At 40.2% G+C, this 23,253-nt stretch overlaps 2 protein-coding genes across 5 annotated transcripts in view; both read left to right on the plus strand.

The window, feature by feature from the left end:
* The first annotated feature begins 100 nt into the window (after positions 1-100).
* rprd2a (regulation of nuclear pre-mRNA domain containing 2a) lies at positions 101-21,640 on the plus strand. The gene is made up of 10 exons (XM_017481362.3): positions 101-439; positions 14,890-15,019; positions 15,213-15,343; positions 16,446-16,498; positions 16,627-16,753; positions 16,941-17,116; positions 17,252-17,576; positions 17,669-17,899; positions 18,076-18,282; positions 18,599-21,640. The coding sequence occupies exons 1-10, from the start codon at positions 247-249 to the stop codon at positions 20,377-20,379; spliced, it is 3,354 nt and encodes a 1,117-aa protein (XP_017336851.2). The 5' UTR covers positions 101-246; the 3' UTR covers positions 20,380-21,640.
* celf3a (cugbp, Elav-like family member 3a) overlaps positions 20,618-23,253 on the plus strand; it is a 39,399-nt gene continuing 36,763 nt past the window's right edge. For all 4 annotated transcript variants that reach the window (XR_008397313.1, XR_008397314.1, XM_053684316.1 and 1 more), the window contains exon 1: positions 20,618-20,759. Coding sequence is in view for 2 of the 4 variants with exons in the window: in XM_053684316.1 (XP_053540291.1) it covers positions 20,755-20,759 (5 nt within the window). In the remaining 2 variants the exon portion in view is untranslated. The remainder of the gene's footprint in view (positions 20,760-23,253) is intronic.

Below are 23,253 nucleotides of genomic sequence, written 5' to 3' on the forward strand. Positions count from 1 at the left end.
ACATGTGTATAAAGAAAATACAGTATTACCTGACACGCTAACACTTGAATCACTAAGCACATCGGACATATTTTTTAAAATATATATTTACTGTGTTTCAGAGTGAACTTTCCCTTTAAGTATTTTCACAGAGGTTGTGCTGTTCCGGCTGATGGCTGCTGTATCTCAGCTAAACAGCAGAGGCGGTGAGGAGACTCGTTGAGCCTGAGAGTGACTCTCACACTGAGACTCTACTGCTGCTACAAAATGGCGGCTGGTAGTGAAGCTGTTAGCGGCAATAGCCGCGGCTCCAGCGCTGTTCTCGAGTCCTCCTTAGACCGGCGTTTCCAAGGCGTTTCAAACACAATGGAGTCCATTCAAGGATTATCCACTTGGTGCATCGAGAACAAGAAATATCACAGTGTAATCGTGCGCTCCTGGCTGAAGTGGATGCGAAAATGTGAGTAGCGCTTTTGGCTAACTAAACACAGTTCAACAGCTGAAGGTGAGCTAGCTTAGTTAGCAACAATAATGAATAGTGAGTAACGAGTTAGCAACTTATTGAGTAATGCAGTATAAATAAAACATTAGCCTGGCTAGGATATCATTCAGATGTAGTGTTTATGCGGATGGATAATCTGACATTGCCATTCAAAAGCTGTAAAGCTAATGCGCTAATAATAATAAGTTTTCTCCACTTTGCGCGTGCTTGCTACCTTGGCCAGCTAGCCGTACAAGCTACATGGAGCTTAGCGCCTGTGCATGCAGTCAGGTTCTGGTACCTGAAGTACGGTACCCTTCACTTTGTCTGGTGCTCTGCTGAGGTACTTCATTAGCATGTTAGCCTGTGTTGGTTAACTAACTAACTAACTGGGTTGGGTAATGAGTAAAATTTTATGTTTGCCTTTTTTGTTTCCGCATGATTCAGTAGGTATAGAGGACCAGAAGATTTATCCAGAATTAATATAAAATAATAAGTAGAGCAGAATGTATAAATTTCTACATATAGAAATATAAAAAAATGTGATGGCACTTATTGTCAGTGTCCCTGAGTCATTTATATATTTGGGTGATTATGATTTCTGCCTGTTTTCTTTGTGCTTAATTCATTAATCTTCGCTTTCAAAGGACTAAGTTCCACATTTCTGTATTATATTTTTGTCCTGATGTTAATGGATTGAGTTTACAGGTGTGGGAAACGATTCATTAGCTAGCTTATTGTGCAAATAAAAACTATATTTATTCCAAACAAAACTAATATATAAATACACACACAGCATACTTCCCAGTCCTCATGTGTTTGGTTGCTCTGAAAACCTTATTTACCAGACTGAATAAAGCTGACGTATTATATTAAGGTACGGCACTGTTAGTTAGTTAGTTAGTTAGTTAGTTAAAGGGGTAGTTTACCCACAAATAAATTCTGTCATCAGTTACGCCCCCTCATGTCGTTCCAAACCCATAAGACTTTTGTTCATCTTCAGAACACGAATGAGGATGTTTTTAAATGAAACCTGTGAGATTTCTGTGTCTCTGTTTACAGTACACGCAACTCCAAAAAAGTTCATAAAGTCATCGTAAAAGTAGTCCACTTGACTCCAGTGGTTTAATCCCAGTTTAATGAAGCGATACGATTGCTTTGTGTGCATAAAAAAACTCAAACTAAGTTTTTATTCACAAAATATCTTCACATCCCTATAGACATCCGACGCACGTTCACGTGAGAACCATGACGCGTACGTGTTGTGTTGAGATACGTTAATTGTAATCTCGGATACGTTTACTAGTACGGATAGTACAGTAGGCAAAGTGTATCACGCCACCAGCGTGAAGCACGTGAACATGCATACCGACTGAAACAGTTGCTTGGACGATAAAGCCCCATTCGGATTGGATTAGTTCATCATGTGTAGTCGAGGTTTTACCGCCCAGACCAAGTATACGGATGAGCACGTCTTATAAATCATACGTTTTTCCTTTCGTGATTCACAAAGTGTTTTAATATCTGGAGGAGGGGCACTGATGCACTCGATACAAGATTAAACATGCCAAGTAGACCCAGTCAAACACGGTTAAACTGCGGAGTTTGCTGCAAAACAGTAGGCCTGTATTTTTCTCAGAGGAGGACGGGGGAAAAACACAGACCCGGCCGATATGAAATAACATCACTGAGTAGCGCCTGTAAAATAGAAAAGTACTCCAGAACCCCATGTATATTTAATCCCGTCCGAATAGGCCTTAAGATTAATTAATTTTTTTTTTTGGATTAAGTCTATGTATTTGCTTTTCTTCGCTTTCTGCCTCCAAAGCTATGACGAAGGCAGACGTCCTCCTCGTCGCCGTAGTTACGCCGCCGACGTTCTTTTAGTCTTTATCGCCGACAATAATATAGTTAATCTACGTTTTGTATTGAGCTAGGGATGGTAAGAGCATCGACATGGTTACAGTCCGTATCGTGTTATGGATATCGTCGATTAGTAGATATTTTCAAATGTAAGATCATCCAATGCAGTTCGAGAGACAGCTCATGACGATGGTGGGAAGTCGAAGGTGGTTATGCATGTGGGTGAATTTATAAATATCGTAGACTATTAACTGACAACCACCATTAAAAAAAATAAATCGGATAGGGTGAAATAATCTCAGTATTGTGGCAAGTTGCCGGATTTAATTCAACACCACCGTCATGTTATTTTGCCTACTATATTGATATTTTTTGCAGAAATATATTGGTGTGGTGATCTGCTAGGTTGTTGATGGAGCAGGCTTCATTAGTAACGTCACGATAGCAAAATCTTTAGCTGTGATGCTAATATTAGATGTAGTGTTACAATTATTGAAATTATTAAAACAGTACTTTGGCCCAAAATAACGATTCGGTTCACTCGTCAAAACGTCGGATTAGTGTTGGCTTATTTAAATTCACCCTGGAAAGCTTGGAATGTTCTAGATTTGAAACATCTACCACATCGTATTAAGGGTCTCGAGCTTTGATATCCCATGCGACTTTACCAGTAACCGTCTGCTGAAGTTTCTTCTCTCTTTTCGGCTCATGGGAGAATTTAGACGCTTGTTAAAAAAGCTCTAGGTGTTTTTGAAATGCCAGTTGGTGTAATTTGAGTAAAAATATAACTCGTGGATAAAAAAAACCAAAACACACACACAAGATTTTGATGTAATCCTTTGAGAAATCAGTTGTCTGATGTTCCCACAGTGGATATTTTCTCTGTTGGTGTGCCTCGGCGTGATTAATTGCTTTCTAACCATCACAACTGCTAACGTTACTGGTCAAGTGTTAAATCTGACTTTTGGTTGTAGATCTAATCCTATCGTCTTTTCAGGTAAAAAAAAAAAATCTGTCCTTTTTTCTCTTTCAGCTGTAATTTTCTGTGACGTCTCTGTTGTTAAATATATAAATACTTGACTAAGGTTGTCGAAGTTGAACGTACACTGATGGACTTTGTTTTCAGTAATGTAAAATATTCACCATTTCCCATGACTGAAACAGAGAGTGCTGTGCGAGCCCTGGGTAAAAGCGGCGGGGCTTCCAGTAGTAATCTGTATTATATACAGATAATAATCTGTATTATTATTTTTTTCTGGAAAGTTCAAGCCACCCACTCAGATCAGTTGACTATTGGCAAGATTGTGCTTTTGTGTATTTTTTCGCGATAACTCATACTAGCATTACCTTTCCTGTTCTCCAGCCCTGGAGGTCTGCGAGCTCCCTAAACTTTCTGCCACTCCAGTATTTTCCATATTTTCAGGTTTTTTTTAGCGTAGCGTATTTTGTGTAAATTTAATTGACCAATTCCTAATTTGTTTTCAAGGGAATTAAACGCATTGTAAAGGCAGTGAGGTTGTAATGGGCCTCATTTATCGATATTTTAGCCAAGATTTGTGTAAATGTTTAGTGTATTTTTGTGTTAATGTTTGTGTAATGCATTTAGACAAAATTCATAAACACTGGTTCTCGTTGTAGTCGCGTGCGTACTGTGCAGAACGCGCTCTCGAAACGGCTCATTTGCATGTAGTGACGCCCACAAAACTCCATAAAAGGTCGAGTGCACAGACAGCTGGGAGCATGAAATGAGCAATCAGAGTAAATCGGACCTGCAAGTTATTTTAACACTCGTCTATGCCAATGAAAATATCGAATGTAAAATTTATAACAAGAAGTGAGCGCTGAATCTTCCATCAGCTGAGGTGTTTGTTTACGGCTCTGCGCAGACAGACGGAGAGACAGACAGCCCGGCTCGTCCTCCGTTTATTCACCGCCATTTCTTTTGTCATGATTAAACAATTACTTTAATCCGTCTTAATTTTCTGTTTCGTGTCTGTGCGCGGTCTTTATTTTTATACTGTTTGAGTAATATAAAATGGTTGGTTTTATGTTATTGTTCTGGATGTTCTGTATTTTTATTCCCTGACCGAGTGAACTAGCATGAGGAGGTGTTTCTGATGGAGTCTCCAAAGCTCTTCTATAAGTGGATAAGGGCGTCCGCTAAATGCTGTGAACGTAATGAACATAAGCAGCTTAACCTCGCCAGTATACTCCAGATATAAAAAGTGCAGTAATCCATGCAGAGGATATGATTCGAAGTCCCTCAGACGAGGTTGACGTCATTTAGTCGTCTTGTGTGTAAATGTCCGCACGCTCGGGAGCACAAGTAGGCTGCGAATGTTGTTTCTGGTTTCTTTGTTTGTTTGAATTTATAGGCTTTTCATGAATATCAACTTTCTCGTGTGTCTAGAAGCAGAAAGTAATTCAGTGCCTATTTTATTGACACTCGGAACTCTTCCACACTATTTAAAAAAAAAAAAAAAAAAAAAGGAAGAGAAATTTAATGAAAGAGGAGCATGGGTGTAAATACGTCTCATGTTTGAGGATAGAGTCTGGCTGTAGTTTATAAAAGTAGATGAAAACAATTCCTGGTGCAAAAAAAACAAATGTAGTAGTTGTGAAGTTGGATGATTCGTCAAACAAGACGGAACGTTTGGTTAAACCCGGGATTAAACTTTATGGGTTTTGGAAAGCAGTGCTCTCTTGCCAAAGAGGATATTCTCGATGGAGATGAATCCTGTGTTTAATGAAATGTTTGACATATGAATAGTTATGATATCAGCAGTCTAGGTTGTATGATTAGCATTAGTTAAAGTAATGTGCGATTTGTCTGTCACTATCAGAATAAAGGTATTGTGGGAAAGGTTTTGGTATTGAGTTTCGTTTTTAAACCGTACCCATCCCTAGACATAAATAATAAGGATTGTAATAAAGAAGCATCACGCTGCCTTTAATTCTCTGCTTTATTTAGGAAGGCAGAAGTAAGAGCTCGTATTTGCTTTTTCTCTGAGAGACGTCCGGTTTGATTCCACACTCGCTTGTAAATGTGCTAAAGGAACACGCCTACTTTGAGTTATTGCTGTCGCTTCTTATGATAATGAGCGAAATTATTCCGGAATAACTCACCACACTTAAACTTTTCGTACCTAAGACATGGGTACATTTCCAAGTATTTTAGTAATTTAACCCAACTTGTTGGGGGTTATGTGGAAATGATTGTGGAAATATGAGGACTTTAAACCTGCACTAACACCGCTGATTGTATACATGCGTAAGTTTACTGTTACAGGCTCACAATGAGAATAAACAGATTGAACACGTACAACCCCCACATATTTCATGTCCTTACATTTCATTCATATATATATATATATATATATATATATATATATATATATATATATATATATATATATATATATATATATATATATATATATATATATATATATATATATGTGTATATATGTGTATGTATGTGTGTATATATATATATATGTATGTATATGTAAATAAATATAAATAAAATTATGTACTAATAAAATATAAATTTGTGGAAATGTATTAGGGACAGGAATAATGTGAAAGCATGGAAATATGTACCACAAAGCGACGCATACGGTATGAGCGGCTTCGGTGTGTCTGGTTTTTAACATGCGGCTCAAGAAGCCGGTATAGATAAACGACACCATCTGCTGACAATCCTGCATCTTTCGTACAAATGGAAAATCATGGGGAAAACCCTGGGGAGTGGGTCTGTCCCTAAAAGTTGTTTCCCTTCAGAGTGTCCTGCTTATTATTTAACCCTAACCCAACGATTCACTTGTACACGTCACAGCTGATTGGTCCAATTTGGGTTTGCGATCTCTTACACCGAAACCCGCTCAAAACCAATCCCACGATTTTGAGACTGAAAAAGCAGAGTTTGTTCATACTAAACACAAACTTGCCTACCTACCGAAACCGGCTTCATGCAACAGGCCCCAGGCGTTATATAGCAGTGTGGACAGGTGCTCCGATAAGTACAAGCTAGCTAGCAGAAATAGCCGGAAATGGCCGAGTCTTCTGAGCTCTCTGCGTCCACTGGGACACTAAATAAGGTGGATAGGCTAACTGTATTTGTTATAAAACTGTTTTAGTGAGTAAAGTAGGTGGTGCAGCGGGTAGCTCCTGGGATAGACTCCAGACCATCGTGACTCGGACACGGGATAAATCAGTTACCGGGCATAAACGGCACAGTACAGTAAATCAGTGTATTATATAAGAACGAACAGCGAAGCTGTTAAAGATAAAGATCGTACGATTCAGTAAATCCACTACATTCTTGGTCGATGCAGGAGAGGTTTGTAGCGCTTCAACTGGAAAGCATGAAATAATGTCATGTTGTCATACTAGAGTAAAAAGAAAATGTTTGCAAGTTTAATTAGCTTACAAATTTAATTAGCTAGCTACACACCAGGAAGCTGTAATCTTCTAGTTCTTTCGTCTGTTGCTTTTAGTCCTGTCCTGTGCTGAGACATGTTATGTTCACGTCCGCCATCACCGCTACTGTATTTGTAAGTGCGTCGTTAGTTTTGTGTAATCCTGTGCCGTCCTCCTATTGGTGGATTTTAGATGAGCGTCGTAGCAGAGCTCTCACTCCGATTTCAATGAACGTTTTCTGACGCTGCTCAAACACCTCGCATTCCACCACCGATCTCAACTCCTGCTCACAGATGAGAATGATATGGTGTCCCCGAGGGGTCACTTAATGCCTCAGTGTCGATCATTAACGAAGTTTCTCTGTGCAGAATATAGCAAGACCTGCTCATGATGTAGTTTAAAGCGATGACGAGATACTTCAAGGCCCTGAATGAATAAATTCACACCTGAGTTTTGGTTAACGTGTGTCTCTTCTTACAATGTGCACAGGATTTATTGGTAAACTGAAAGTAGGCGTTTTCTATCTGTATTTTGATGAATGAAGTGAGATGTGATGGCTTAGGGGTGGGGTAGTATAATGAATATCAGATCATATGATGCGTCAAGACATTTCTATGATATGATATATGTATCACGATATATAGGTTTGCTAACCAAATTGCCACAAGTGTTGCGTTGAGGGGAAAAAAACTACAATGTCCACAAGATTACTGTGAGCTACAAAGAGGAATTTTAAAAAAATCATTTTAATAATACATAAAAATACTTTTAATTTTATTTACAGATTTAATACAAAATTTTAACATAAAATCAGCAGCTTCTAAACAGTTTGCTTTTTTTTTTTTGCAGTAATTGCTGTTTAAAAAAACAAAAAAAGATATAATACCTGGAATTCAAATGTGTATTCAAAAAAATTGATTACGATATCAAAATTATTGTATCACCCAGCACTAATCCACATGCGAAAAGTGCACTTGAATTAAAAAGCTATCCATAGCAGTGATTTCAGAGAGAGAGAGAGAGAGAAAGAAAAACAGTGGAATTGGTCAAACTGATGCTTGGGTTGCAGTGCCCTCCAGTAATATTGGCACCCTTGGTAAATATGAGTAAAGAAGTCCCTCATGCCCACGGTTAAATATGGTGGTGGCTCTAATGTTTTGGGACTGTTTTTCTAAACATTTTGTTAAGATACATGGCATCATGGACTCTATCAAATATCAACAGATATTAAATGAAAACATGACTGTCTCTGCCAGAAAGCTTAAAATGGGCCGTGGTTGGATCTTCCAACAGGACAATGGTACAAAACATCATCAAAATCAACACAAAAATGGTTTACTGACCACAACATCAAGGTCCTGCCATGAACCCATAGAAAACCTGTGGGGTGAACTGAAGAGGAGAGTTCACCAGCGTGGACCTCGAAATGTGAAGGATCTGGAGAGATTCTGTATGGAGGAATGGTCTCAGATCCCTTGCCATGTATTATTCAGCTTCATCAGGCATTAATAGGAGAAGACTAAGAGCTGTTATCTTGGCAAAGGGTAGAGGTAGCACAAAGTATTGAATAAAAGGGTGACAATAATTGTTGCCCACCTATATTGACCAATTTTTTTTGATAAACCTGTGTTGAGTTTGCAATTGTTTGACATCCATGAGAGCAGAGCATTTTTGTGAATTTTTTGGGAAGAGGTCAAAAGGTTAAACAATAGTCAATTTATCACAGCCTTCTTCTGCTCATATTTATCTATTTGCCAAGGGTGCCAATATTAATGGAGGGCACTATATGTGCATGTTGTACATTAACAATGGGGTGATATTTTTGTTTTCAAATCACACTATGCAGGACGTTTCTACGATACACAAGGTGTATCACAACGTACTGTATGATGCGATCTTGTGTTGGGTTAAATGTGTAAAAATTGCAACCTGTTAAACTGAGCTTGATGAAGAATTTCGGATGAACTGATTCATTTTCAGCATGAATCCAAACCTGGGTCAAGGTCACAGCAAGGCCAAATGTCTGATTGTTTTTTTTTGTCAATAGCTTCCCTCATGTTTAAAGTATATTATATGGGTATTTCTGGTGTACACATTAGTAACAAGAAGGACTAGACTCAGTGGTGGTGGAGGCATCTGCGTCAACACGAGTTTAAAAAAAAAAAAAAGGTTATTTATTTTTTATATAAACTTTTGTAAAAGAAGCTATTCTATTCGCTATTCGTGCTGTAACAAACAATTGTTTTTATAATCGAATAATCTGTTGACTATATTATCCTGTTTTTTGTGTAGCGCTTTACAGAAACATATAAAATCAGGGTATAGATTTTAAATGTATGAGTTTATCCGTAAAGAGCAAGTCAGAGGTGATGGTGGTGAGGGAAGAACTCATACAGGAAACCTTGAGAGGAACCAGACTCAAAAGGGAACCCATCCTCTTCTGGGTAACAACGGATAGTGCGATTATAAACAAATCCTCTCTTTAACTGTGTACTACATGGTGAAACTGTGCAGTTGTGTAACCAGGAAATTCATTAGTTTTTACATGAAGTCTGTTTTGTTGAACTTCTCCACTGTTCACTGATGGAGTCTTGAGTGCAAAACTGTTTGGGGTAATTGTAGTCCTAAAGCTATAATAGCTTAACTGTTTGTATGTAATGTCGGTGATCTTTAGGCTGCACCGTGTGGGGCTATCCTCAAAAGCAGAAAGTGACTTCCAATTGATGAGAACTCCAGCCAGAAGTAGATCATCAGGGTGGGTCAGGCAGGACCGGAGAGCAGATGGGGTCAGGATCACTGGTATCTCAGGAGTATCATGTGTAGCTCAACAGAAAACGAGCAGTAGAGAGATTATTAGGTGTGCTTATTCCCCCATAATGGTTAATGACCATGTACTTAATGTGCAGGGGGGGTTGGGGTGTGGTGAGGGAAGCATAACGGACAACAGGGTGGAAGTTTATCGGAACGTTTGTGGGAGCATGTTGGACGCTGGGGGCGGGACTTTTCAACAAACTCTGCCCCTGCCTGATTATTTTTTACCCCGTTCAGGGGTGGGTATGTTTGACTGCTCCGACTTTCTGTATTTAGTCTCACCACATGAGTTTTAAAACAAACAGATGCTTTTTGCTGCTTTGGGATTTATTTATTGCGTTTTCAAATTGTTGCTGGAACTTTGGTTCGCCCCAAACTGAAATAAGAGCCAGCGACGACTTCTCTACTCCAGCTTGGACGCTATGTTGTGAATGGTATGTGATCATGTGAGCGCGGAACGCACACACACGGGTTTGTAGAAAATGCAGCGTGCTAGAAAATCCGCTCCTCCAGTGGAAATTTTATAGCTGTCCAGATGGGAGTTTTATCTGTCTAGGGTTTTATCTTAGTTTAGCTGGCAAGTGTATCTTAGTCCGAATAGAAATGAACACAGCTTCTCGAGTCTGTCAGTCATCTGTGCGAGATGATGGACATAATGTTGTATGTTTCACGTTGCTTCAGACTTGAACTCTTTCTTGATTGCTAAATTAATATATTAAAGGGTGGGATTTTATAGGATCAAACTGCTTTCTCACAGAAATAGAACCAGACTAACATTTGCTTGTTTTGGTAAAGAGTGAAACAACATGCAGTGTTAATACGGAATACACTCACTGAGCACTTTATTATGAACACTATACTGATGCTGGGTAGGACCGCCCTTTGCTCTCAATTCAGCCTCAATATTCTTCATGGTGTGGATTCCACAAGATGTTGGAACCATCTTTGCATCACACAATTCCTGCAGATTTTTCAGGTGCACTTTCATGCTGCAAATCTCCCATTCTACCACATCCTAAAGGTGTTCTTCTGCATTCATATCCTTTAACTGGGAAAACCAGTGAAGAACACTGAACTCATTGTCATGTTCATGAAAACCAGATTAAGATGACTTTTGCTTGCTGACATGGTGCATTATCTTGCTGGAAGTATCCTTTAGAAGATGGTAAATTGTGGCCGTGAAGGTATGCACATGGTCAGCAACAGTACTCAAAAGTCGTATCATTCAAACGATGATTGATTTTGTATTTACGGCCCCAAAGGGTGCCAGAAAAACATTCCCCGCTGCGTTACACCACCTCCACCAGCCTGGACTGTTGACACAAGACAGGTTGTGTGTGAAAATCTGAGGAGACCAGCAGTTATAGAAATACTCAGTCCATGCCTACAATCCTGCCACACTCAAAATCCGAGAGTGTTTTTTCCCCCCTGTTGATGTGAACATTACCCAAAGTTGCTGGTCTGTATCTGCATGATTTTCTGCATTGCACTGCTGCCACACGACTGGCTGATTTAGATAAATGAATGAGTGAGTAAGTGTCCAGTGTGTGTATCTTCTCCTTTTTACACATGGACGTATAAGTCTTGTTCTATTCAGGTGTAAGATGTTCGACATACTGTCAAGGTGAACAAACATTACGTGGGTCCTTAACGTCTTAGCTTTTGTGGCACAGAGAAGCTTTTTTGTGTCCGAGTGTACTTTATTTGAAAGCCTTGCCTGCACTATGGATTAAAAATTGGGTCATTTTGTCGTTTGGTTCTGAACTTTTTGTTTGATGTTAAATGTGTTCGAAGGAGTTTTCACTCAGCACTCGGTGCCGCAGCAGTTTTACAGCGAAACAGAAACAATTCAGTCAAATACATCAGATGCTAATATGGTTTTTTTTTATTACTCTTTTAATAGAGCTGTAATCCTCTCGCTGCTGTGCGCACCCTGAATCGGAACATTTAGAAAAGTATGGTTTTGTGAATCTTTCACCAGCTAGTGTCCGATTGAGTCCAAAAACGAACAGTGTGTGTGAATGGAATGAAGGCCCCGCTCCCGGTTTGTCATTAGTGTAAAGTCTAGTTTAATACAGAACACATGACGTGACTCACCTGTGTCTTGCGTACACCTGGAAAAGCGCCATCTGTAGATTAGAGGTTCTCAGCCTTTTGTAACTAAACCCCCCCCCAAGCCTCCCCTATCATGTGGCATGCCCCCTCACCCCAAAATTGGAGGAGACCAGGTATAATGAGTATCTATTCTATATATAAAATCTGTCTATATGTACCTCATCCATAATATATATTTTTTTGGCTTTTTGTGTTTTTGTAATTGTTAAAAAAAAATAACTTTTATAAAACTATATAACGGTCAGGTATGGAACATGAATGATGTAGAATGTTTCCGAACACTGTAACTACTTTGAACAGGAGAACTAGGCTGTAATAACGTGGATTATTTTACATGTAAAACATGTTGCATTCCATTTGCCTTGCGTTCTAAAAGCATTTGCATATGAATTATGTAAATTGGGATGAAGGGCGCGTCTCGTTATCCATGACTTTGTTAAATCTCCGGCTCTCTGCCCTTGAACAGAGCAGATGCAGAGAGAGGTGCGAGTGCAGAGGGAAAGCAAGACCTCGCACTTGCAGGACAGTACTGGAGATATTTGGAAAGTTGCTAAGGTTTGTCCAAAAAGTCGCTAGATTTGGCCAAAAAAAAGAGTCACTAAAGGGGTCTGAAAAGTTGCTAAGTTGGCAACACTGGTCTGCAATGATGGCTAGATAAAAGGCAGGCTAAGCTCCACCCTGACGAGCTCTGTTAACTTTCATTGTCGTGATCTGCATCTCAATTTGAAAACTGTGACCCTAGGTTCAGGAATATCTTTTTCTACTTGAGAAGACCGTTCCACAAAACAGAGCCCGGTCCTATTCGGACGGGATTAGCTTTCCAGGGGGACGTTGGAGAAATTTGTGATTCACAGACGTACTTCGCGGTTTTAATCCTGCCCGAATCTGCCATGTCTGTGTTCTTCCTCCACGACCTCTTAAAAATAAATTCAAATTTCCAGAGCAAATTATCTACTGTTTTTCGGGTCACTCTGTGATCCTTTGAGAAATCTAATCCCGTCCGAATCAAATGTCTGATTACTGAAGGAAAAAAAAAAAAATATATATATATATATATATATATTTTTTTTTTATACAATGATTCTCCTCGTGTGTTTTGGTCAACGTGAACAAGCGTAGAAGCTCTGACTAATGTGTGCGGTTTCTGCTTAATTCAGTACGCATGGAGATGTTTTTACTCCCCGGCGAAGAAATGTTTTTAAAAAATATACAAGAAGAGCCATGTCACTAGGGCTGGGTATCGTGACCATTTTGGCGATTTGATTCTTATTTACATGGATTCCATTCAATATCGATTTAGTTATCAATATTTCATTTAAATTGTGAATAACTGAAACCCTCCTACTTGGCTATATTACTGAAATACACGTTTACATTAACAATAGGGCACACAATTATGTTTCATTACTTTTTACTTTAACTTTGAGTAACTAACATTATAACAAGAAATCATAAATATGTGCATACAAAATGCACATTACTGTAAAAAAAAAAAAAAAAAAAAAAAAAAAAAAAAAAAAAAACTATTGTAAATGTGCAACAGTGAAATTCATTAACAACTTTGTCGACCTCATCTTTACCGTCACTGCCTCTGAACATGAAATTTCACACGCCGGCTTCAAGTGGCTACCGTGACCTTCCGCCATGATCCTCTGTCTTCTTTTTCTTTTTTTATTGTTTAGTTTTGTTTTAAGTGGAGCAACTGGAAAGATGGCGACGTGCTCAGGTCGAGAGGCGAAGTACAGATGATAATCACATCCTCTCAAGTAAAGCGCGCAGGTTAAGAATCGATTCGGGGATTTCCCCCATGCATATCATTTCCTTAAACTGAAGATCGATTAATATCTGAGAATCTATATTTTTTTTTATACACAGCCCTGCAAATCACGTAAATTTAAGACTGTAATGTCCGGTGATTACTCACCTTTCTGCACTCAGTTCTGTAATGTTTGTTATATATATATATGTAATCACGTCTTTATTTCACTGGGTTTATTATAAGCTGCCCGTTCTTTAAACTCATGTAAAGTTTATTTTAGTAAGGTTCTTCTTTTTTTTTTTTTTTTTTTTTTTTTTTTTTAATAACAAATATTAATAAATTAAAATGAAATCAATAAATTAAGAAATGCAACTGTTTAAATGTAAGTACTTATGCATGCATCCAGAGCACATGATCATCTGTAACGGCCAGACCTCCCCACCTCTGTAATAAATGCGCAGATGTTCGTCCCATCCGATTCGGTACGTGGAATCACAGATGTCGGGCGATAAGAATTGTAACTCGGGCGTTTAGAAAACTAGTCCTGTACGAATAGTGCTTTAAACAGTGAGAGCTTTTACACTAAACATTAATAGGAAAATCGCTTGGCATTAGTGCTTGATGGCGGGTCTAGAATAATACAGGAGTATGCGATTTGAGACACAGCGCTAGTTTTAGTCGCGGTGTAACATGGTGCTTTATTGCTCCCAATATTACGTTGGTATTGTACTGTGTACACTGTGTTTCATTTCCGAGGTCGTTAAAGCCGATTATTCCAAATGTTGGAGATGTATGGTCGCAGACTATTCGTGTTTATCGTACATCTGAGCAGTTGATGGTTGAGTGTCTTGCTCGATCACCAAACAGCTTAATGCTGGAATTAATTTTTTTTTTACATGCGGAGCTCTGCATTTTAAGTCTGTTGAAGTAGGCGGTGCCGTATTATCACACACAAATGCATGAAATGAACAGTCCTTTGTCTCCCCGTTCAATTAAAACAGCGGAATGTTTGACGGTTAGAAAGGTCTCAGATATTACGCCCTGCTTGTATGTAAGCATGTAAACCACAGTTAACGAAAACGGACCCGCAAGGGGGCATTACATCACATGTTTAAGCATAGTCTGTGAAAATTGTAGACAGAACGTGATCAGATTTTCGTGTAAAAATCAGTTTGATCCTTTTTTTTTTTTTTTTTTTTTTTTTTTTTTTTTTTTTTTAAATTAAAAAAAAACCCAACAGCCTTGTGATTGACAGTTTCTTGTTATTGTATGTTATTTTTGTTATTAGTTTCTGCTAAACCATGATGTAGAGTTGAACGCTATTGGTAGTCGAAATACAAGATGCTGTTATGACCTCTGCTAATCCTTCAGTGCCTCGAACAGAAGTGTCCTGGGTTCTGTCTTCACACATGCAAATATGCGCATATGTTCTGAACTGGGTTTCCTTTTCCATTTCCAGCGGACCCTTCTCACAGACTCAATCTCTTCTACCTGGCCAATGATGTCATTCAGAACTGCAAGAGGAGAAATGCTATCGTCTACCGCACCACCTTCACTGATGTTCTGCCTGAGGCTATTAAGCTCATCAGGTGAGACTTTTTTTTACACATTCTCAAACCCTCAACCAAAGCTTTGATATGTTTCTGATTATCATGTCTGATTTTTCCACACTGGTTTTGCTATCTATCTATCCATCAGTAGGTTTTTAAAATGTCTCAATTTCTTTCTCTTTGCACATTCGTAGCGAGTATTTTTTGCATACACGTTTGTCTCTCTCTGCAGTACCGTCAAAGACTCCAAGGTGCGGAAATCGGTGGACAGGATCCTGTCCATCTGGGAAGAGAGAAATGTTTATACAGAGGACCTTATTGTCCAGCTTAAAGGTGGTCTCATCCAGCAAGAAGAACCACCAGGTAACAATCTTTCATCACTTTGAAGGACTGTTTCTACAGTCCTTTAATAGTTTACAATCTGAACGTACCAAAAGATGTTTTGGGTAGACGAGGTTTATAACCAATGACTGTGTATAAGTGTGGCCGTCTTTACAAGGGGTTTAGAAGTGAATTCAAAATGCCTCAGGCCCTCTAGTGGCTGTCTGCCGTGCAAATCTTTTGCCAAAGTTAGTGAAAGGGAAACAAACCAAACTTACAATTTAAGTTAAAGTTCTGTCGTTAATTCGGTTGACCTTGACGTTTCCTCCAACATTTTTCCTTACGACAAATGTGTTTTATAACAAGTTATTTGGTGATAAATAAAAGGCTGTGGTTTATTGACAGTTTTGGACGATCGAGCCTCACACTTTCCAACACGCACCCAACGCTCTGGACGGTTCTCTAGCACAGCCATGTCTTGTTCTGCTGTAAACTGTTACGGTCTAACAGACCCTCAGACCCTCAAGACCTTCCATATTATGGAAGAACTTCTCCATAATATAAATTTTTTGGTATGCACCTGTTGCTTAATTTTCTAAGTTAACCTGAGTGTATGAAGTGATGACATTAACGAAGGCAGCTAAATTTCATAATTTATTGACCGCAACACTTGAAGTAGCTTGATAAGATTAGCCAATCATTCCTTTTTTAAACAAATGCCACAGAGAGAACGAGTGGAGCGTAAAAGGAGTTCTCCCTTCAGATGGCTGAGCAACTGAAGATGTCAAAGCCTGATGAAAGTCATGGAGAATGGCGATTTTGTTTTTCTTCTCCCAAACCAGGAGAGTTTCTACTAATAATATGGGTGGGGCTGGAGTCGGACCCAATGTCCTTCTGGCTGTATCTACTGTGCATGCACTGGCTCCAATTTTCGCAAGATGGCGACTCCCCTTTCGACCAAAAAAAAAAACAGCTTCAAAACCGCACTAGATGGCGCCATGTTTTCAACTCCTATATATACACTCACTGATTTCAAACACATGAAGTGTTTCAAAACACATGACAACGAGTGCTGGTTCTAAAAACTAATCATGACCGGTTGAATGTATTCAGCTGAATAACATGTATCCACATTTCATTTCAGCTCCCGTGAACCCAAAAGCTGCACTAAGATCCAAGATAGTTGCTGAGTTTTTGGTGAGAGCCTTTACTAGACGTTGCTGAATGTCGTCTCCGCGACCGTAAATAAAAATGTAATCGATATGCCATTTCTGTAGCATGTACCCATTGTCTGTTCACTTTTGTCTGATCTTTTCTATGGGCAGCCCTCGGGGTTCATCGAGCATCTCACCAAGTACAGGAACTCCATGGATGAGATTGAGCTAAGGGAGAAGCAGTTAGCTGCAATGAGAGTGGATGTCTGCAGCACAGTAGCTCTGAAGAAACTCAAAGGTTGCTGCTGCGTGCACATCATAACAAATCTTTACATGGGACTTAATGCAATTTTGAGGGTTTTTTTTTTTTATTGTAATCATGCTCTGCAGAAGCTTCATGATACTGTACCTTGGTTGATTCGCATGCTTTTATGTGAAATTAAATATTATTGTTCTGCATTCCTTTTAAACATTTGTTTTTTTAGATAAAGCAGGCGGCAAACGGTTTTCTAAAGATTTTGAAGATGGTAGTGCGAAACTGCAGGACTTTGTAGCCTTTCTGGATGGAGAGGTAAAAAAAGGACCTGCTCTGATTGAGGCTTTGGAGAACGCTGACATTTTCTATGAGATGCAGTACAAAGAGGTCAAGATTGTTACCACTGTAAGTCATGTTAGTAGTCTACTGGGTGAAAATATTGAATCTTTTGAATTTAGTACAAGGTATCTGTATGTATAAAAATACATTTCGTTCCATAACAACAACAACAACAAAAAAAATACACCTGCATTTCCTCAGGCTTATCAGACTTTCGCCAACCGAGTGTTACATCTCAAGAAGAAACTGGATGCACTCAAAGCTTCTTTACCTGACCCCGATGACTCGCCAATCCCTTCCCCCTCAGAGGATGCTCCATCGCCTACGGGTTCTGAGTCACCCTTCCGTGGCTTAACGCGCATTGGTACTCCAGACCCAGAGCTGGACGGTCAGGCCTTGGATGAGGACCTGATCGCTATAGGTGATGCTCCTAGTCCACTCTCTTCCCCTGGGGACAAAGACAACCGTGACGTAGAAGACATGGACCTTTCAGATGTTGAGGAGTTAGTGGCACCCTCCATCATAGGTAAGAAAGCGATTTGTATTTGCGTTTGGAGGAATTGTGAAACAAATATAACAAGCAAATATAATTGTTTGCTCTTTTTTTCAACCCCACAGTTGAGGAAAGAACAGAGCATCCTGGTCCTGCCAGTGTGTCCAATCAGACCTTGACCTTGAGTGTCACTGAACCATCTCAAACCAGTCAGGCTGCACCAGAGAACGAAACTACAACCCCAGCAGCAACCACAACCCCAACAACAGGGTCCCTTCCAATTAACCTGGCTGGTGTGGATTTGGGCAAAATCAGCTCTATTATTAGCACACTCACAAATGTCATGAAGAATACTGGTAAGAACATTACAGATATGTCCTGTAGAAGTGAAGAAGAAATGCTGACCATCTAAATCTATTTTAACAGTGGCAACTCAAACCATGATCATAAACAAGTAATGGAATATATTATTTGTTTGTTTAAAGAGTATCTAGAAATGTATCATCAGTTTTGCTCCCCCCCCATTATACAGGCACAAGCCCAACATTTCGCTCATCCACCAGTAATTCAAGCACCGTTTCTTCGACAAGTTCAACACTGAAGAGCCCCACGGCCTCTTCCTCACCAGCTGTTCCTGCGTCTAACTCGCTGGCCAAAATACTATCCAGGGTGGACATCAACCCTGGCACACTGCTGAATGTCCTGTCTAAAACTCAAGCACAAGGGATTGGCCTTCAGGGTATGACATTGAGTGTTTTGTGAATCAAAAACCATTGTACGATTACTGGAACTGTTAACAAGAGAGACCTATTTGATGTGCAAATGAAACTCTTGATGTGGTGATTGTGCAAAAGTAGACCTTGTTTTGAAGCTCATTGAATGCAGCTCTCCCAGTCTTTGGCACAGTGTGCCATCATTAATTTGATCTGGAAGTTGGGTTTATCTTTAACTACAAGAGACTGCTTCCCAATAGACAATCGTCCCCAAATCGGATTGGTCGATCAGTTTTGTTGGCTTTGTTGACTAATGCCCCTTTTTTTTTCTCTTTCATTCAGGACTGTCTTCCTTCCTGAGCAATCAAACCGCAGCAAATTCAACTCCTTCAGGCCAACATTTGGACCCACCCATAGATTCCACTCACAAAGCCCATGCCTCTCCCATTGCCAATCCAGTGCCACCTGCTCCTACAGTGGTGAGAGGCTCTACCCCTCAAAGGGCTGTGACTCTCCAGTCTTCTCAATCTCCCAACACTATTCAGACCAGGGAGCTTCAGAAGGAAGCAGAGGAAGACAAAGAAGAGCCAGTTGTTTCTGTCAACTCTACACTGGACTCCAAAATTGATGGTTTCCTTCAGGGGAATCCAGGGTTGAGAGGCTTAAACATGGGTTTCCCACCTGTTCTTCCTTGGACTAAAGCTGTTGATAGTCCTTCAGCGAGCACAGAAAACCTAGGGGGAACTCCTGTGAGGGATGAATCTGGTGCAACACCAACTCAAGATGAGGTCATGGATGAGCCTGCAGTACAACCATTCTTGTTTCAAGGAAGACCTCAGCAAACAGCTTCAGCAACAGCTGCTTCTGCACCCGCAGGGGTCAGTGGACCGCCAATGTCCACTTATGCTAACGATTCCTGGCAAGAGCAGAACAAGCACGTTTTGCCCTTTGGTCCTGGGTCACAGCATTGCGGAAATCGCTACCAGAGGGACTTTACAGTAAAACAGGACTTCCCAAGTTCAGGCCTGCCTCTTATAGAAGCAGGGCACCCTCAGCAATCCTTGGTATCGTCGTCAATGGCGGACAGGAATCAGAATTCTAATAAAAACAATGAGACCCTGGAGCGAATTGGTCTGGGAACACCATTCTCCAATATTGGAGCAGACAATGCTAGCTTGGCAAATGATGGCTGGTATCGTGACGCGCGTGAACACGATCAAGATCAGCGTGCCGGTGCCAACCCTGACTCCTATAAATTAAACCAGCACCAGTCTGAAGAACATAGACATGATACCAACCCTCCAAATTTCTTCAACACCCCATTACCACCCCCTCCACCAATCCCCCAGCTTCCACCTCCTCCTCAAGACTTTCTCCCTCCCGTGGTGGGAGGAGTGAAAAATTCTGAGCTGAAAAATATCACAGACAATTTACATCCTGGTGGCGATGTCCCGGCGTTTCTCTCGACAAATCCTATTTCTCATGCTGATTACGATGAGCGTCTCCTCAATCGAATTCCGGCCAAAGAGACTTTCCATCCGCATCTGAACGCGCCAGGGCCACGACATTGTGCTGTTGCACCACATCCTGTCCGTCTGGGCCCCCAGAACGGCCCTTTGGACTTTAACCATCGTCCCAGACTCCCTGTACACAATGCGCACCACCCTGGTATGCCCCGTCCAAGTCCGCCGCCTAATGTACGGGGGTTCCACGAGGCTCTTAGTCCTTCACATGCTCCATCTGAGGATGCCTATTTGGACCCACACTGTGATGCGCCCCCTCGCAGCCCTTCTCCTCCTCCTTACAACGTTGAGCACCCCGTCACGCCTCATACACGCACGTTTTATCCCGAAGAGAGAGCTTTACCACTGCACCATCCAGAACCTAGATTACGTCCTCGGCTCGAGCACAGGGCTCCTCCACCGCATCACTTTCGTCCTCCAAGGCCTGGTCACTACCCACCACAGAGACCTCTCCGTCGTCCTCCGCCGCCACATATCCCTCATCCCAGCGAGCCACCATTCCAGAGAGGGAAGAGACACGGTCCTCCTTTTGGAGGGCCTTTAAGACCGCCGGGTCCATTTTTCCCTCCGAAAAGACCTTTCCTGCCACCACGGTACTGAACTTTTAACACAGCCAAACACTAGAGTGCAGGATTTACGTGCTGATAACCACGCAACGCCGATCTTCTACTAGGCTTCATTAGATTACACCTTGAAACTCGACCCTGACAGTCAGTACATGTACGAAAAACACAGTGGTGTCATGCAGCTCGAGGGTCTGTGCGCTGTGTTTAAAATTACGGAAAGGGCTTCAATCTCTGTGTGGGCTATGAAGGGGAGCGGCTGTGCCGTCGTGTAACGAGACCCAAGTCTGCGAGAGAATGAGGGGAAAGAAAAGATGACTGAAGTAGAAGAATGAAGAGTCACTACAGGAATCCTGGAGAATAGACGGATCATGCAAGTGGAGCAGCCAAGAAATTGCAAGATAAAGAGAAAATGAGGTGGTTATACTTTTTATTTGATTGTTCTTTACCGTTTATTTTTATTCAAAGTTCTAAGGCAACATTCAGAATGCTTTGATTCTAGTCATCCACCCTTCTTTCCTGTAAAAAGTGTGCGTGTGTGTGTGTGAGCATGAATGTTTGCCTGTCTTTGGGTTTGTACCTGAACAGGTGTATCTGTCTGTTTAAACCAGAGATTCACACCCCCTGGTCCTGGAGGGCAGTTTGCTCTTTTCCCTGCACAGACACAGCTGCTCCATTTCATCAGTTACTTACAGGGTAACTAAGTAGGCAGGGAAATTGTTAAACTGTTTTTGTTTTTAAGATCTCCAGGGTGGAAAGTGTGCAGTTCTGGTTTAAACTATTTGCATTAAAAGAAAAAAAAAAAAAAAAAAGCTTAACTGTGATTTCCTGCTCAAATCCACTTCACTAGCTCATGTATGTGAGTTAAAACTGGATGTACAGTTGCTCTTAGTAGACTGATTTCTACTTTTACAGGGAAACTGTAATCCATTAAGTCTAAAGCTAATCCCTTTGAGATCTGACACGTGTTCCAGGTCAGTGTTATCGTTTGAGTGCGTCATTTACCGCCTTTCAGGTTTTTGATCGCTTTTCATGGAGCGTTGCGGAAATACTAATCGAGCCAGGAATGTCTTTGTGTGTGTGTGTGTGTTTTGTGTGTGTGTTTTGGTGGGGAGGGTGGGATGGTAGTTTGGGAAGTTCAAGGAATAATCAAGCTTTCTACACTGACTGAAGATGCTGAAGAGAAGGAGTTATTCTGTCGTGCGGCCTGAATTAACATTCCCCACCCCAACCCCCCCTCCAGTTCCTCAAGAGTCATCACTGTACTTGACTTAAATAAAAGTGTTTGGAATTAAAAACTCCATGGAAGAGTGCACTGTTTCTCAACCATGGTGTGTCTGAGTCATTTCATCTTCGCTACATATCCGAGACTGCTTTCTCTGGTTTGCATACATTTCTTGGGAAGTAATTTTCATATCTACCTAAAAAAAAAAAAAAAAAAAAAATTCTTGAATCATAAAATTATACATCCATGCTTGTAAATGTGACATGCGCGAAAGGTGGGGCAGTATGGTTAAAAAAATTAATAAATATCGTGTTTAATTTAGAATGCAAAAAAATCCCTCAAATTCTAGTACACTTGAGCAAAGCTAAGAAAAAAAACTTTATCATGCTCCAGCATGAAACATCATTTTGTTTACTGATGGAGTGAAAAGACAAGACATCAAGAACGAAAGTGTTTGTTTTATACTTTGAAGGTTTATTTATTTTTTTTATTTTAAAATTTGAATATTTGGATTATTTAGGCACTTTTCACTGAGAGAGTATGCTGGAAGCATATGTTAAAAGGGTGACGAAACAAAAAACAAAACCCGTATCACTAATGATGGTTTCTGGCAGTCCTATTTTTCTGTCTGTAAATCAGAAAAATTTCCACAACTTTATTTAAAAGTTCTGCAGAATTATTAGGGAGCTATTCAAACAATGAAAACAGCCAGTCATCTGCTCAAGGACAATCATTTTTTACTCCAGTCATAAGAACCAAAAAAAAGTTTATTTAAAGGCAGCTTCGATTTGTTAAACAAAATGGTTATGAATACGTTACCAAATGTCTTTAAGACTTGAGTCTTGTGTTGTACTAAACTGACCATCCACCTCCAAACCATGATCACATAGTCTACCAGAGCGAGGTGCGATATTCGATTTTGATCCACACTATTTAACACCACTTTAATATCAAATAAACTCAATATGAAGATGTAACACGTGCTAGGTCCTGTGTAAAACCCGTACGGGGCGATTATGTTTGGAAATCAACAGTTCCTCTAAATGTGTTGGTTAAAGTGTGTCTAGACTTTTAGTAATCATTTATACTTAATCCATTCAAAAGAAATTGAAATGTTGGCGTCAGAACTCGACAGTCGATGTCTCGGAAAGGCTCGCTGCCACAATCTTGATTAAACCATGCAGTTTGTCTCAGAGATCAGAGTTCTGAGATCAAAAGTCCGCAAAAACGTGACGCAGCTTCGCAGAACGTAAGTTTAAACGTGTAGCGCGTTGTAAATAACTACAAAGTTAAGTATACACGCAGTTTTACGTTCATTGGTTTGTGACTTTTCAGATGCCTTGTCGAAATAAAGGTTTTTGAAAAAAACCATGTACTCGAACTAATCGCTGGGATGTTTATGAGCAGCTTAAATTTCATTTTAAAGAGTTTTTCGGTTATTTTTGAGTACTTTGTTCAAGCAAAGCAAAAAAAAAAAACCCACTGATTTGATTTGGTCAGCTTTAAATTTTTCAGTCACTTTCACTCATTTTTATAATGAATTTGGTTGGTATTTTGTTTTTATTTGTGGTGTACGGATGATGCCGGGTTTAGTTGTAACTTTGCCGTCTACTGTATATGCGCTCCTAAATGGAAGCTGGTGGGGAAAAAATCAGAGATGGAAAATTTCCAGTTGTGAAAACAGAC

The sequence above is a fragment of the Ictalurus punctatus genome, chromosome 12, assembly GCF_001660625.3.
Source record: "Ictalurus punctatus breed USDA103 chromosome 12, Coco_2.0, whole genome shotgun sequence".
NCBI classification, from domain to species: domain Eukaryota; kingdom Metazoa; phylum Chordata; class Actinopteri; order Siluriformes; family Ictaluridae; genus Ictalurus; species Ictalurus punctatus.

Coding starts and splice junctions, on each gene's coding strand:
- rprd2a (XM_017481362.3), top strand. CDS start 247: ATGGCGGCTGGTAGTGAAGCTGTTAGCGGCAATAGCCGCGGCTCCAGC. Junction 16,754..16,940: donor AGCTCTGAAGAAACTCAAAG/GTTGCTGCTGCG, acceptor TTGTTTTTTTAG/ATAAAGCAGGCGGCAAACGG. Junction 18,283..18,598: donor ACAAGGGATTGGCCTTCAGG/GTATGACATTGA, acceptor TCTTTCATTCAG/GACTGTCTTCCTTCCTGAGC.